Raw genomic sequence first — 16981 nt, 5'->3', positions numbered from 1 at the left:
TTTTTGTTTTTAATCTCTTATAGAAAACCTTCACTTTTTTATTTTTTTAAAAAATAGTTAAACAATCGCAGCACTTGCAAAACATGAAGTATAAGGGGAAGATTCTAGAAAAATTGAGAGCGTTTTTTTACCCTTAAAGTATGGTATGTGCTAAAAGCACAAACAAGGATGTATTCTTCCCTTCCTGCAAGGGACTATGGTCTGTGTGGCCCAGTTGCAACCCTGAAAATTTCAATCTATCATGTGAAGTGACTGTTATAAAGACAGACTGCTCTGGATGCATAATAGAACCAAACTTATAACATATCAAGAAAACTGATAGTGACAAAATCTAGCTATTCTGGTTAGCATAGAAATTTATAAGCTTGTTAGAAAACAATCTTTGTGAATATTGAAAGATTGAGGAGGGGAAAGTGAAGACTAGAGTCACTAAGTTATCTAAGGCAGCCCATGTATGGCTTGGTAAAAAATGGGCAGTGGAAAGGACATGAGTATTTAAGTTAGCAGTGTGACTTTTGGAACACATTGTTCAATTGCAGTAAAGGGCATAGATTTCATCAAATGATTATTATAATCAAAGAGACAAATGATTGTGCAGGTCAAAATGAGAACAGCTGGAGTGCTGCGTCCATTTTTGGGCACTTCCAAAATACGTACATCCCTACAAAGGGGAAGTGGTTTAGATAAATAAGATTATAAAATGTCTTTAAACTCTATAGCCCACTTCCACAACTAAGTATTCTTGGTTTGGGGAGGGGGAAGGAAGCTCGGGGTTTGCTGTTACAGAAATATGTAAATACCTAAAAGGGTTACAGAGACTTTGGGTTAGGATTTGTATGAACTAATAATTTTTTGTGTGGAGGGTGACTAGATACACCTAGAAATTAAAATAAGTAGAGTTTGGGTTAATACATGAAAGAGTGCTTTTTTCCTCCGTGCGTAATCTGTAATATTTTGTATACAGTATGACATTATTTTAAAACATCAGACTCAAAAACCTGCGTGTAAAATATTTCAGATAAAATTAAAAGTACATTTGTTTGTGTCCATATTCAAACAAATATCCTTGCTAACTGTGGTTACATAATGTTCCAAAATTGTTATATTCAGAGGGAATTTGTGCTTTCCAGTGTGTAACAGAAGTAAGAGGGACAATGACATATTTCAAAATTGTTCATTTAACATGTTAGATAATTCTAAATGATTGTTTGTTTTTTAAAAAAAGCATCAGAGGCTCAGACACAAGTATAGCATAAAGGCAAGTGCCAAACCTTCTGGAGCAAACTTCACTGAAGAGGTTAATTAAAACACTCTTGTGGCCCTAAACAGCATGTTCTTCCAGTCCACGTGAAGTGCATTATAATAGTCTGCCATTATGCATCCCATATTTGGGAAGCAAGATTGTGTGGCTTCTCTCCCACTATCGAATGAATTATCCTTAATCAGGACTCTAGAGTAGTGCAAAAGATGTCCTCCATAGATTCTTGCCAATAAGCCCCAATAGGGCAGCTAATGGGAAAGTGTTGGGGTTAAGGTAAACTTTGACCCCAATCTAAATTTATTTGTAACCCTGGTATGTAATACTTGGGTATACATTTTACTGTAAAGATAACTTCCTTCTTGAATCCTAGTAAAGTGTGTGCTGTTTGTGTCTCTGGGACAAAGAATCTTAAAAAGCTCTGTTTATGCCCAGCCTATATAATAGTGAAGTTTCTGTGTGCTTTCTTCCATAGGATAATACAAAATCTGTTCTTAAGTTGTAATGGAGTGAATCAAATGACAGAACTGAATTACTTAGATTCTGTAAGAAGTCACTCTCTGAAAGTATTTGAAACTCTGATATTCTGCCTTGGAGATCAGCACGAAGACCAAGCAATGCCAGAACTAGAGGGTATGGATAATGAACAAAAGGAGCCCATTTTAGATTTAGTGACTTCCTTTCGTAGCCAGCAGATTTCTGATGTTCCTCAAAGCCTGAGCAAGTTTTATGCAGGCCTCAGAGAAGCTTATCCAAAGAAGAAAAAGTATGTCAATCAAGATGTTCATGTCAATTTGATAAATTTATTTCTCTGTGTTGCTTTTTTGTGTGTAAGTAAAGAAGAAGAGTGTGATCGGGATTCAGCTAATGATTCTGAAGATACATCAGGCTATGATAGCACAGCTAGTGAGCCTTTGAGTCACAAGCTACCATGTCTCTCACTAGAGAGCCTTACTTTACCCTCCCCAGAACATATCCACAGGGCAGCAGACATTTGGTCTATATGTCGTTGGATCTATTTGTGTAGTTCAGTTTTCCAGAGACAGTTCCATAGGCTTGGTGGTTTTGAAGTTTGTCATAGATTAATACTCATGATAATCCAGAAACTTGCCAAAAATAAAGAAAAGGAGCAAGAGGAAAAGGCGAGAACTTTAAGTGAAAATAATAAATGTTTAAATGGCAGTCCTTCTAATGAACCTGTTTTCAAAGAAGATTCCTATCACTTGACTGTGAACAAACAGTTGGCACGATCGGAGCTTAATAGTCTTGATGAAAATCCTGATGCTACTGGACAACTGGTATCTGAATGTGTCTCCTGTGATCATTCTTTGAAATTGGAACAAATTTCGGTTGCTACTGTTGATGAGCTTGTGGAACGAAAGAAGTTTGTAAGTCAAGAGAATGAGTGGTCACTTCACAGTATAAAACTCTTGGAAGCTTTGCTGACTATTTGTCTACACAGCGCAAATAGTACCCAACAGAAAGTGGAAGTGGAGTTGCTTCACCAGGTAAATATATTCTTTACATAAAGTTCTTAAGGATATATGTACAATACTTTCTTCCAGTAACTCAGTGAAAACTTATTTTAGAAGTGGGCAAAGGGTAGTGCTCCTTATTTTCTTCTAAAACAGTACCATTTTTTTGGTTGAGGTTTAGGGATCAGATTGGAGGTCAAAGGATTAGACACCAGGTCAAGCTGACTTTTGCTTTGCTTTGTGGACTTGGGCAGCTTTCTTAACCTCTTTGTCTCATTTTCCTAATCAGTAAAGTGGGGAATGGTGTGAGGAGTAATATTTGCAAAGCCTGCTGGATATGAAAAAGGGTATGGAAGAAATAAGTGTTTTAAAAACTTGATTGTATTAGCTTTGTACTGTTAGTTGGGAAGTAACCAGTGGCCTAAATTTCAGCAGAATAAAGATTTTGATTTACTGGATGACAGATAGTAACAGATCTTCAGACTATTTCAAGTGATTGAGATGTGGCTGAGAATGTAAATGGCAGTGGAATTCAATCCATTTAGATAAGAGATTGATGGTGGACAGGGGAAGCTAAAAATAAACTAGGATACGGTAATCCTTGCATAAATACTGGGACTGAATATAGTACGGATTTTTTTTTTCATTTAGCCAAATACAGAATAACATCAAGCATAATGGATGGTTTTTGTTTTGCTCATGTAGAGTGTGTGTCTGGAAGATATATTACTTGAAATCCGGGACCAGCTTGCCCAGTCAAGAGCAATTGAAACGTACTTAGCAAAACCTCTGTTAGATTCGCTGCTTCGAGTTGCGCTGGGAAATTATTCTGCTGATCTGGATCATTCTGAAGAGAAAACAGAGAAGGTATGCAACAGTATAACACTCTCACTAAGCACAAGTAATCTGATTTAAGAGGATTACTCATATGTGTAAAGGTTTGCTGGATCAGGCCTGTATATGCTACTCATAAATAAAAAAGCATACATTGTCACATCAGAAGGCATGTGCACAGGCTTGCTTAAAATTAGTAATGCTTTTAGGGAGTCATTCCTTCATGGATACATGTAAACACCAATGAAGTTAGTGGATGCCTGTTTTATTCGCTGTGTCAATCATAAATGAAAGTGCTTTATGCACAAAAGGAAAAACAAGCAAGCTATATATATCATAGTATTGATTCAGGGAGAATAGATCTGAAACTTGTTTCAGTTCACTTTTCACTCTACAACAGAGGTGGGCAAACTAAGGCACGTGGGCCACATCTGGCCTGTGGGACTGTCCTGCCCTGCCCCTGAGCTCCTGGCTGGGGAGGCTAGCCCCCGGCCCCTCCCCCACTGTTGCCCCTCCGCCCCACAGCTATGCTGCCATGCGGGCAGCTGGGCTGCAAGCTCCTGCTGCTCTGAGCAGCATGGTAAGGGGGTGTTGGTGGCGGGGTTGGGTATAGGGTTCCGGGGGGCAGTTAAATGGGGCAGAGGTTCTGGGGCAGGGTGGTCAGGGGTCGGGGAACAGGGGGGGTTGGATTAGGGTGTGGGAGTCCCTGGGTGGCCTGTCAGGGTGTGGATGGGGTGGAGGGGCAGTCAGGGGACAGGGAGCAGCGGGGGTTGGATGGGGGTGGGGTCCCAGGGTGGGGGGAGCACGGTTAGGGGCAGGGGGTGCTGGAAGCGGGTGGTCAGGAGACAAGGAGCGGGGAGGGGGCGGTTGGATGGGTCGGAGGTTCCGAGGGGGGCAGTCAGGGGGTGGGAAGTGGGTGGGGGCGGATAGGTGGTGGGGGCCAGGCTGTTTGGGGGGCACAGCCCTCCCTACCCAGCCCTCCATACAGTTTCACACCCCGATGTGGCCCTTGGGCCAAAAAGTATGTTCACCCCTGCTCTACAACAAGGATAAATTGCCCGCCTGAGTCTTCCTCCTCCTCCCTCCCCCCCCCCCCCCCCAAAAAAAAAAAAAGGAATTTTCAAGAAAGCTCCTCAGTGCGGGAGGCTGATTGACCCTGATGTTTTTCTCCTAATGCTCCCAAGACCCTTTGCAAGGTATGGAACCATCACCCCCCATTTTACAAAAGAAAAGAGATCAAGATACTTGCACAGGGTCACAGTCAGTTTGTGTTAGATTGGAAATGAAATTTTCTGATTTTTATTTTTATTTTTTCCCCCACGTTTTAACTGTTAGTGCTGTCAGAAAGTCAGGTTTAAGAACATAGGTCCCTTGACAGAATCCTTTTTCCGGTTCGTTTTTAAGATGCGGTTTTTTACTCATCATAAAAAAAAAAAATCAACTTACATTTTTGCTTTTAAAAAGTACTCTCCACCCCTTTAGATTTTTTGTTTTGTTTTTCAAGTGAAGTTTTGACTCATGTTTGTAGAGGCAGTATTTCCCAATAGGTTTTATGGACTGTGCTGCTCTCTCCACTTTCAAGAGCAGAGGTAATTCTGACATGGAAGATCTCACAGCATTTTGTTTTTTGAATGAAAATGAAACTTATAAGCAACTGTTTCTAAGTTTGTTTTTGTTCTTAAATATGGGTGTGTCAGATCCATCACACGGAAAAGGAGTCTGTGTCCCAACCTGAAGACCTTTCTGAAGAAGCTGAAGAATCGCAGTGCTGTAGTTTTAAACTCTTTGCTGAAGAGGAAGGCTATGAAGCAGATAGTGAAAGTAACCCTGATAGTGAAAGCAAGAATGAAGGTAAATGCAAACTTTGCACAAACATCAGGCAAAATCATCTTTAACTGTTTTATAGACTAGCTTTTACCATGTGATTTATGTGAAGTACTGGACTTTTTCTCAACATGCAAAAGTGGAATAGATTGCACAGGCCATAACAGATTTTCAGTTTATTTTTGCAGTATGAAACAGCTTTATTGCAGGGCAGGGTAACGGTTCACACCTACTTTACCCAAATGTTATTGGGAAATGTTTTACGCACTGAGTTTTGGCTTCTGTCAAATTGCTCTGAAGTACTGTTGTCATTCTCACTGAAGTGTGTTATTGATTGTGGTCTAAAAGCAGTTTCTTCTCCAGATAGGATCCTAAGTAAGTAGTGTTTTTTATAACGCTATGCTCAATTTTTTTTACAATGTTATCTTCCTTGTAAAATATTTCCTAGTCTGATCTTAATCTGTGTGTGTGTGTGTGTGTATATATATATATATATACTAATTTTTCTAATAACATGCACATCCATTGTTCTTTGTTACAAAACTGATTTTTCAAATTAAGCGTACATTGTAAGTATTTGCTTTTGTATAACAATTTGATCTAAAGTATGCATTTAATTATAATTGAGTTGGAGTTGTAATTTCAGTTAGGTGTGTCTGTCAGTGGTTCTGTCTATATTGTAAATCTGTGTAGCATAGATATTAAACTAGGGTTGCCAACTTTCTAATTGCACAAAACCGAACACCCTAACCCCACACGTTCCCTGAGGCCCCGCCCCCGCTCACTACATTTCCCCCCTCCCTTGGTGGCTCGTGCTCTACCACTCAGACTCACTTTCACTGGGTTGGGGGAGGGGGTTGGGGTTCAGTAGGGGGCAAGAGTTCTAACCGGGGGTACAGGCTCCATGGTGGGAGCAGAAATGAGGGTTCAGGGTCCAGGAGAGATCTCTGGGCTGGGGCAGGGAGTAGGGGTTTGGGAGGCAGTATGGGCTCTGGGCTGGGGGTGCAGGAAGTGGGCTTCAGGCTGGGGGGTGGGGCCAAAGGATTCGGCGTGCGGGTGGGGGCTGCGAGTTGAGGCAGGGGGTTGGGGTGTAGGAGGAGTTGTGGGTTCTGGGTTGGGGGTGCAGGCTCTGGTGCCGGGGATGAGGGCTTTGGGGTGCAAGACGGAGCTCTGGGTTTGGGGGGGGGACGCTCAGGGCTGGGGCAGGGGGTTAGGGCTCCAGGTTGGGACGCGGGCTTCCTTGGGCAGCTCCCGGTCAGCAGCGCAACAGAGCTGAAGCAGGCTTCCTGTCTGTCCTGGCTCCATGCTGCACTCCAGAAGCAGCTAGCAGATCCGGTTTCTAGGAGGGGGGGCCAGGAGGCCAATGGGAGTGTGGAGCTGGTGCTTGGGGCTTGGGCAGTGCGCAGAGCCCTGTGTGGGGTCCCCCTCCCCCCCACCTAGGAGCTGGACCTGTTGGCCGCTTCTGGGCACAGCATGGTGCCAGGACAGGTAGGGACTAGCCTGCTTTAGATCCGCAGCACTGCCGACTGGACTTCTAACGGCCCTCTTGGCAGTGCTGACTGGAGCCGCCAGGGTCCCTTTTTGACTGGGCATTCCAGTTGAAAACTGGACACCTGGCAATCTTATATTAGACATATTATAAGACTAACTGTATCATGTACTTTAAATCTGTCTGAGTAAGAGGGGAATTCTAGAATTTTTATGGCTTACCTGAAATACTTGAACAAGATGTCTAATAAATCTACCACTTGCAATTGTTTGTGTGGCAAGTTTCTTTACTAGTAGTGGTAGTAGTAATCTTAAAACCAAACCAAACAATAACTAAAAAACAAAAACCCTCAAACAATCAACAAAATGCATGTTTTTGTTTCAGGAACAGACACTAAAAGAGAAGCAGGATGCATGGTCCCTTCAAGTTATTCCAGTGACCTAACTGAAAACATCAGTCAAGGAGAATTAATATACCCTGAAATCTGTATGCTAGAATTAAACTTGCTCTCAGCTGGCAACCCAAGCCTAGATGTACTTGCCCATGTTTTCCAGAGCTTCTTGAAAGTCATCAGGCAGAAGGAGAAAAATGCCACTTTCCTTATGCAACAGGTAGAAGATGAATGTGATTAACAAAACAGAACTTGTATAGTATATTAATAGGAAACTGATGAAAATATTGTGCAAGAGAACCATGAAAATATTCAAGTATATACTCTTGCATCCTATCAATTTTTTTATATTGGAATATTTAATACAAACTGAAATGTTTTTATGTGACTGAAGTTACAAATTAGTGACACGTAGAGTTACGTTACCAGATGGTATATTTTAAACGATGTACTGAAAGTTGTTTTACTTGTCTGGATTTTGGGTTCAGGTTGGCAAAGCCTTGTTATGTCTATGACTGTTTATAGTCCGCTGTGGATAGTGTTTTGCAGCTGATCAGCATATTTTAAAAAATGTTACAGCATCAGGCCAGTATTGCCGTCATGTTGGGCCCAGGATATTAGAGTGACAGGATGGGTGAGGTAATACCTTTTTTTATTATTATTATTTTTTTTAATTGGATCAGTTTCTTTTGGTGAAAGAGATGAGTTTTTGAGAGAGCTCTTCTTCAGGTGTGTGTCACTTGAAAGTTTATTTTTCTCATCAACAGAAGTGAGTCCAATAAAAGATATTACCTCACTCACCTTGTATCTCTAGCATAAGGCCAAACACTTGTGTATCCAGGAGCAATAACTCTCCGTCCTCCATTCTGGCGACCTGTTTTTTCCCCTCAACCCTTTTACTAGCACCATACAGTCCACAGGAATCATTACAGCCCAGAGCTAAAGTAATCCGTGTGCATGATCCAATTAAATAGAGACTGACTCGTTAAAGACAAACCTATACCCCACATATGGCATAAGACCTTCACGGTCTATGAATACATGCCTGTGGTCTCCTGAAAGTCCTGTGCATTCTAAATATTTCTGAAGCATTTTGTGCTCTTATTTTGTTCCCACAGAGTTTTTGTAGAAACTAGCTTGCTCAAGTTAATTGTGGAAGGACTGTGTATCATTGGTTGATTCTGGGCAACTTAGAAGACAAACTGGAATTTAAAATAAGAAATTCAGATGAAGTTTTTTGTTTAGCCTTCTGTGTCAGAGGAACACCAATAATAAATTCTTTAGCTGTATCTCCATGAAGGGGAAAATGTGGCAAGTACTAAAAATCTTCTGTTAAATCTGTCATTCATATAATCATTTGCCTATATGAAAACAAGGAATCTTTAGAATAAAATATTAGATAATCTTTACAGTTGAAATTAAAAGCATTAACTACCTGGGCACCAGTGATCTGGAACTGGTCCAACTGATGCCCTCTGTATCAGGAAACCTTCAGTGTCTGCGCACTGAATTGACATGGCATATATGGATTCAAGTTGTTTTTGCAAACTTACTGTAATGTGTTTGGCTCTCCCCACCACCACACACACCTCTTCATAAACCTTCCTATACAGACAAACCTGAGCCAGACAGCCAGGGTCTTGAAAACAAACACATTTCTAAAGCTACTAAATAACTTCCTATTGGATGGCAGACTCACTTACTCCATCTCTTATCTACACCCTGCCATTAGTCCTATCTTCTTTTTTGAAAGCCTTTGATTCCCTGGTGAAGTGTCTTAGGGCAATCTTCTGGTTGATCATTGGCCTGAGATGAAACAGCAGTGTGTTATACAGAGACAGGGTTGTTTAGCGAATGGGGCTCTGATCTAAGAGTCATGAGATTTGTGTATTATTCTTGGCTTGGCTGCTGATGTGCTGTGTGACAAGGTAACTCACGGCACTTCTCTGTTCCTGTTTCCCCTGCCATGCTTCGTCCATCTCATCTATTTAGATGGAAAAAATTTTGGGAGAGGGATTGTCTTACTATGTGTTTATGTAGTACCAAGCATAGTTGCAGCTTCTAAGAGTTATAGTAATATAATTATAATTATCTCCCAGAATACTTCGATGTTCAGACAGATTGAGACTAATGATAAAAAATACCGGATTAATCTGATTTAGGATGAGATCCTCATGACTTTTTTTTAAATATGCTTTTGTGACTTTTTGGTACAAATATAAACAATTCCCTTGATAAATGATAGTAATGTAACTCTTGTGGTAGTTTTACCTGTATGGACTTTACCTGGTAATTTTTATGACTAAGTTAATAATCCATCTGGTGGTCTTTTCATATTGTATTGCCTATGATGATTGGGGCTTAATTATGACATCAAAAAAGGGGAAATGCTATATTTTAATACAATTTAATGTATTTAAAATATAAATAACTTTTGGGGATAGCCTTAGAACCCAAATCATCCTATGACCCTTGAGGAAAGAAGGTTTTTGATTGTATGTTTATTAATTAGTCACTTTTTTCTCTAAGGATGCATTTAAATAAACTCCGTTCCTGAAGACTCAAAAGCCCCAAAAAAATATATATAATTTGATTTTTTTTTTAGAAAGTGACAAGAATACTTTTTCCAAATCTAGCACAATGTTGACTTTAGGAAGAAGAAAAGGAATACAAATCTGTTGGACTAATCAGTTTAGTGATTATGTACAAAAACTGTTTGAGACAGGATTATGAAGAATGCAATTTTTTTACTAGAAGTGAAAGTGAGTTTGCTTTAAATGTTAAAACACTGTTTCACCTTTACTTGACCTATGAGAATGTGTAATTTGCTTATCTGTACAGTACATTACTATAGGCCAGTACTTAATCAATTTCTGGTGATTCAGAAAAGATGACATAGGTTCCTGCAATGTAGTCTGTAAGAACAATGAGTTCTTGAGTAGTTGCCAGACTGGCAGTGGCTCAATAATTGATGCTTTAAATAGCTTGATCCCAAAGGCTGTCTCATCATCAGAAGCATCTGAACTAGTCAGAATCTTGCAAGCAAGATCAGTAGTTTTTTTGATAGAACAAATACTAAAAATCATGATTAAATCACTAGCAACATTTTATTTGGCAAAATCAGTTGTGAATATATTGGAATACTTAAAACAAATTCTGTGGAGTTTTGCTCTTCAAACTGCTGTGAATTGTTCATATACCTAACTTTAAAGTTTTCTCTTGCAGGGAGCTGTAAAAAGTCTTTTGGGAGGATTCCTAAACATCTTGACACAGAAGGACTCCAGTTTTCATTGTGGGTTTTAATGCTGTTTACTCTTTTTTAAAAAATAAATACATAAATAAAAATGCTGGAATTATTATAATGTATATGTTATACAGTTACAAGTATATATGCTCAAACTTTCAGCCCACAGCTATTATTAATGAACATGCAAAATTGGCAAGCACATCCATGGGCACATGGAAATATCCACATTTACGTGTACAATCCAAGTATGCTTGCATTTTACACTTTTATGTACAAAAGTGTGTTGGGTTTTTTGGTTTCGGTGTTTTTGGTTGGGGGAGTGATTGGAGTCTGCATAATGCCAAACAGGTGTGCATGCAGATTTGAAAGATTGTCTGAACACCTGGACAGAAGAGATTAGGGTTAATTTAGTGTTTCTATTTTGTATATGACAGTGCAGCTTCTTCAACAGAAAATTACCTTATTACTGCTATAATACATTTTAGAATCAATTTATTTGTTTTTAAATGTTTAAAAGTGAAATTAGCATTCACAGAAATTTCAGCTTGATGTTAGAGGATCAAGTCCTCAGAAGATACAGCCATGGCAGTGTAAGCCTCCTCAGAATAGGCCATTTATGTAGGGACACCTTTTGAGGTGCGAGTATCTCTGTATACCAAGCAACCTGTGATTTCTTACCTAAGATTTCCATACAAATTAATAGTGGTGATGTGTGTATTGCACGTAATTTAAACCATCGAATAAATGTGTAGTAGCAATGATTTTTGATTGCTACAAACCCAACCTAGAAGTGACCAGATTTGTGTCTTAGTAACAGACAGCTCCCGTTTCACTATTTTTTTAAAAATTTTTTAATTAAAGGAAAAAGCTTTTTTTGCCAAAAGTGTCTATTCTAATTTAGTAAATGAGGTAGATGAAATTATTTGTATTCATTACATCTGATTTTTGTCACAGAAATGGTAGAATGATATGATTTCATCTGATTGTAAGGTTGTATATAAAAAACTCAAAATTTGGTACTCTCTCTCCTTTTAGGCATTTGTGTGAATAGTTACTTAATATACTGAACATAAGTAGTAGCCCACTTGCCTAGAAACATTTTTCATAATGTAGTGAACTATGGTCCTATTCGATGTATTCTGTTCCTTGCCTTTGGCACAGATTTGCTGTGACATTGGGTGAGATGCTTAACTCCTCTGTCTGATGTTCCCATTTTAGCAACTGGAAATATCTGCCCCATATAAGAGCTGTGAGGCTATATTTATTAATATTCTTAACTTGAGATTCTTAATGGAGGACATGTCACAAAATATGTCAGTTCTAATGTTTTCAGTCCGTTTATTCTGCCTCCTTTTAATGTCGTCCAAAAGCAAGTTATGGCAGCAATATAGACTATGATATTGTATATGAAAAATGTTTTTTATTTAAACAAATTTTGATACCTTTTTATCATCTATGTAGCATGCCAGATAGTGCTGGTAGAGCTTCTAGTGTCTTTGATGAGCTCAAGGACATGTGCAGAAGAGCTAACCCTTCTCTTGAGGATATTTTTAGAGGAAGCACCTTGTACAGTAAGTATACTACAGATCAGAAAATTCCTTAATGCAACAAAGAGTGGGGCTGAACAAATTGACTGGCATATCAATATATACATTTGTTTCAGGTAGTTTTAAGAAAAAGACCTGGAACATAGTAACCTGTTATAATGTTACTGGTTAGAATGTATATAACTGCCATTTACACTGCGTAAACACGAGTTAGTAGAAAAATAGATTTTTTGCTTGGCACAATAAAATGTGGGGGAAGAAGTAGGAGAGAAGCGATGGTGAGGTATAGATATAAATTTTTTTGATGGAGACACTTGAGCATTCTTCAAGTGCAAGGAAAGACTGGGCTTTGGGGTGGGGAGAAGGATGGTGAGAGGAGGGATAATATATTGAAGGTCCTTCCTGTTAATTGCATCATGGGCAAAAAGCCTTCCAGTTTCCTAGAAATTACCATTTTTTTGTGAACAGGAAGTACTTTCAAGGTTAACTAAATAATATTTGAGCCTATTGCTTGTTGTGGCCATTTTGCTGAACTGCAATCTGTAGTTTTGTACAGGAGACTTTGAATATCACAAGTACTCCTTTTCTTCTTCCATTCAGTCTGTTCCATGTTGGAAGAATAACTTCATGGTATAGGCATTTTATTTAAATAGTTACCAACAAAGCAAGAAGACAGACAGCGGCCAAAATATTTCAAAAGTAGCATGAGATTTTTTTTGGGTGTCTAACTTGAGAAACGTTGGCCGTAATCTTCAGAAATGTTGGGAGCCTGCAACTCAATTTGAAATTAGTGCTCAGCAACTCTAAATTAGGCTAAGGTATCTTAACTTGGGCATGCAAAATCAGAGGCCACTTCCGAAAATGTGGATCTGAGTCTTTCTATGTAAGCTGTGTATTATGCATTAACATTGGCTATATAGTGTTAACATAATTTGATTCTGGTTATTTTTCTTGTTTGTTTCTCTTAGGAGATACTACTTAAAGGTATCTTGAAGATTGTGGAGACGAATATCTATATGAGTCCATTACAATATCTCTCCTTCCCCTTGCTAAAAAGCCCAAATTTAAATAGCAGTTCTTCACAAAAATCGATTAGTGCACTCAACAGCAAGACCATAGGACTATTAAAAAGAGCAAAGTTTTCACAAAATAAGAAGGAAGCAGATGGTGAGAATTTGACTCACCATCTTCTTTCTTCTTGGCATGTAGCCCCAATCCACTTGCCTTTGGTGGGGCAAAACTGTTGGCCGCACATGTCTGAGGGCTTCAGTGTCTCATTGTGGTTTCATGTGGAATGTGTTCAAGAAACAGACAGTCCCACAGAAAAAGGGAAGAAGATGAAGAAAAGAAGCAAGTCACTAATTGTGCGAGAGAGCAGTTTTGGTGGCACAGGTAAGTTTTTATATTATTACTGAACTTATAAAGCTGAGGGATTTCAGATGTTTCTACTAGACATACACAATAATAGCTTTGAACTGAACAGGAAGCTGTTATTCAATATTAGCTGCTCTGAACTGTTACAGTTAATGTATGGCACCCAAGAGTGAACTTGCCCTTATTTTTGGGGGGACCGATAAGATGTGGTAAAATGATCTCCCACTTCCAGCTTTAACTTGAAAACAGTTAAAAGTTCAACTGTTTTTAAATATTTTCAGTTACCCTTAAGTGTCCATAAGAGAAGATATTACTGATTTCAGAAGTATCATAGTGGGTTTTCCCTCACTTTTATTCACTTGCTCTCTCAGCATTACTGATTATTGTTCTCATTGAATTAGAAGCCAGAGATGATAAAATACCTATTGTGCCATCATAGCCTATATTAAGGAAATGAAAGTATTCTGACTTTCAGTTGGAGATTCTCCAGAGAAGTCTGCTTCTGTCTCTTCCGAGTTCATTTTGGTCCTTTATTTGAAAAGTTGATGAAGTTGTAGAGTGTTTTGTTTTTAAGTGGGAGCTGATAATGCTGATTATAATTCGTGTTACAACATAGTTTCAAACCCTTATTCAAGCAAGTAATTTCTCTGAATTAAATAAGACTACATATTTGAGGGAAGGACTGCTGCTGCAAGCAGGGTCAACCCTGAAACCTTTTGCTTTCACATGCTTCTACAGCTTTTCAAAAATTTCACAATCTGGACAAACATTTAGTCAAACTGTAGTCAGTGAGGGAGGGAAAAAATAAGTTCTAACCACTAACCCTTTTTACCCAAGATTACAGTAAATCCAAAACTTAGTATGCCTGTTCCCATTTGAGGATTTGTGCCTTTGCTCGGTGGTAACGGGAAAATATTTAACAAATTCTGTCCATAAAACATTCTAAGTATTTATTGATGCACACTAAGGCTCCTGTCCAACAAAGCCCTTAAACTGATTAACTATAAGCATGCAAGCAGTTCTGTTGACTTCAGTGGAACTCCTCATGTGCATAAGTGCTTTGCTGGGTCAGGGCCTAAAACACAAAAGAATTGTGCCTGTATATAATTATAGTAGCTGCACAGTTGGCTCTGTGTAAAGATGCTGATTCAAAGAACAGGCAGACTTATTGCCTCCAGAGATTTCTTTTCTTTTTCTCTTAAACTAAAGTGGAAAATTTAAATGCATGACTGTGGAGATAACTTCTAGAGCAGTGGTGGGCAACCTGCGGCCCGCAGGCCGCCCATGGCCCATCAGGGTAATCCGCTGGCAGGCTGCGAGACAGTTTACTCTGACCGTCCACAGGCACGGCCACCCGCAGCTCCCGGTGGCTGCGGTTTGCCGTTCCCGGCCAATGGGAGCTGCAGAAAGTGGCGCAGGCCACAGGGACGTGTTGGCTGCTGGTTCCCACAGCTCCCGTTGGCCAGGAACGGTGAACCTCGTCCGCTGGGATCTGCGGGGGGCCGTGCCTGCGGATGCTCAACAAACTGTCTCGCAGCCTGCCAGCGGAGTACCCTGATGGGCCGCAGGTTCCCCACAACTTTTCTAGAGTGTGCTTTACATCAACAATGTAAGATAGACCCAACCAAGGAAGACCTAGGTCTCCAATGGTGAAACTACAACATAATGCTTATACTAGTCAATTCACCTTTAAAGACGTTTCTTATGATGTATAAGCTGCTTTTTTTGCACTTTGTGGACCATAAACAAATGTTGTTGTGGTATGGTTAATTGTAAATGCTATATATGCTATTTTATTTAATAATTATTTAATAAATATCTATCTATTTTTCTAGAAGAAAGCAAATCTGTACGAATGGAGTACCTTAACTTGGGGGACAAACTTGTTGAAGATGGCTGCATTCATATCATTTCATTGGGTTCCAAAGCATTGATGATACAAGTCTGGGCTGATCTGAACACTGGAGCTTTCATATTTCGGTACTGTATGCAATTTACAATTCTTCCTATTTTGGGGCTAACAAACATAATGTATGACCTCTTATGCAAGCTGACCTGGAGTAGTAGCATGGAGTCAGCCCCAGGATAGAAGACAAAGCTATGGTCTGTAGATTACTGCTTACTTAAACAGAAAGATCATTGACATTGTGCCTTAAATTTATGGCACAGTGCTTTACAAACCTAAAGAAACAGTCCCTGTGTACAGGCTTTGGCTCCAGCCTTTCATCTTTGTCCAGGTAGACATGATGCTATGCCTGGGTAGAGCAAGTTGTAAGAGATGTAAGACAAATAAGAGCTCATAAAGGACAGCAGCTGAGGGATGAAGGAATTAAGAAGGAAGGAGGGAAGTTGCTTGGATAGGTAGATGGAGGAAGAGAATGCAATTGATGCATAAGAATAGGGAAGCTGTTCCAAGAATACGAGGCAGCATGACAGAAGAAGAGAGGAAGTAAGGTGAGAGGCTTATCAAAATGGAATAGAAAATGTTGTCTTTTCTGGGGAAATTGCTGAATTGTTCTAACCTTGGATCCAGACAACTCTAGGATATGCTGATAATTACAATCCTCCTGGTCAGGCCAACTTTGGGTCTAACTTAAAATTCTTATCTGCTGGTTGGTGTCCATCATAATGTGTAAATTTGTGGACATTAACCAGCAGACTGGTGTTTTTAATGAAGTTACAACTAACTGCAATGTGGCCCCCCTTTTTAGTACTTAGCAGCAGCTAATAAACAAACATTCTGCTCTTTTTTTTTTTTTTTTAATACAAACAACTTTACTTGGACCCTGAGTCTGGCACCTACTATAGGCACCCAAAAAACAATGTTAGGTGCCTTTCAAAGAGGAAAAAGGGTTGTCTGGTTAGGAGATTGGACTGGAAACTGGGAAATCTGGCTTCTGTTACTGGTTCTGCTATAGATTTTCTGCAAAACCTTGGGCTAGTTGCCTATCCTTATTTCACAGATGAGCTTAATTCTTACCTACCTCAGAGATATTGTGGGGCCAAATTGGCTAATGTTTGAAATTCTTGGATACTGTGCTGGTGAGTGTTAAAGCAAAGCTATATAAATTAAAAAATACGTGCTGATTTGAGCATCTAAATTTGAAAATTGAACTCCCCATGACTGGGTTACCTGCTAATGCAGGGTTGGTTCCTAGAGGTGTGACTGTCTCTGTTCATTCATAGGAAACAAAAGTATGTGTTTCCTATGCCATGTTTTTCGTTTGGCTTTGTAAAAATGTAAATGCATTTTTAGTTATGACAGTTTCACACAGCCTTATATGGATGGTAGCAGAAGCAGTGGGTGTTGATGGTGGGTTTGCCCTCAAACTTTCTAAAGGATGAAGTAGCTTTTAAAGGGGACTCTAGATAGAAATGATTTCCAAGAAAGGTATTTGCATTTCTGAAAATATAAGTAAAGTGCTATGCCAGTACCACCAAATTTTACAGGCTACCACTAACATTTAAGAATTGAGGTGGTGGTGCTGTTGTTCTGTCTATTTATGCTACATCTGTGGTGTAGTCTCCTTTATATTTCTGTT

The 16981-nt window shown here is 39.4% G+C and overlaps 1 protein-coding gene across 2 annotated transcripts in view; it reads left to right on the top strand.

Moving 5' to 3' along the window:
- The window catches only part of LYST (lysosomal trafficking regulator), a 129398-nt gene that overhangs the window by 15982 nt on the left and 96435 nt on the right, over positions 1 to 16981 (top strand). For both annotated transcript variants that reach the window (XM_077813449.1, XM_077813446.1), the window contains exons 5-12: positions 1734 to 2766; positions 3439 to 3600; positions 5265 to 5418; positions 7265 to 7491; positions 10497 to 10563; positions 11980 to 12089; positions 13034 to 13457; positions 15275 to 15419. In XM_077813449.1, the coding sequence (XP_077669575.1) occupies positions 1734 to 2766; positions 3439 to 3600; positions 5265 to 5418; positions 7265 to 7491; positions 10497 to 10563; positions 11980 to 12089; positions 13034 to 13457; positions 15275 to 15419 (2322 nt within the window). The remainder of the gene's footprint in view (positions 1 to 1733; positions 2767 to 3438; positions 3601 to 5264; positions 5419 to 7264; positions 7492 to 10496; positions 10564 to 11979; positions 12090 to 13033; positions 13458 to 15274; positions 15420 to 16981) is intronic.

Source organism: Eretmochelys imbricata, chromosome 3 (assembly GCF_965152235.1).
Source record: "Eretmochelys imbricata isolate rEreImb1 chromosome 3, rEreImb1.hap1, whole genome shotgun sequence".
Lineage (NCBI taxonomy): Eukaryota > Metazoa > Chordata > Testudines > Cheloniidae > Eretmochelys > Eretmochelys imbricata.
The sequence above is the reverse complement of the archived record's forward strand: the minus strand, read 5'-3'. Positions and strand labels throughout refer to the sequence as shown.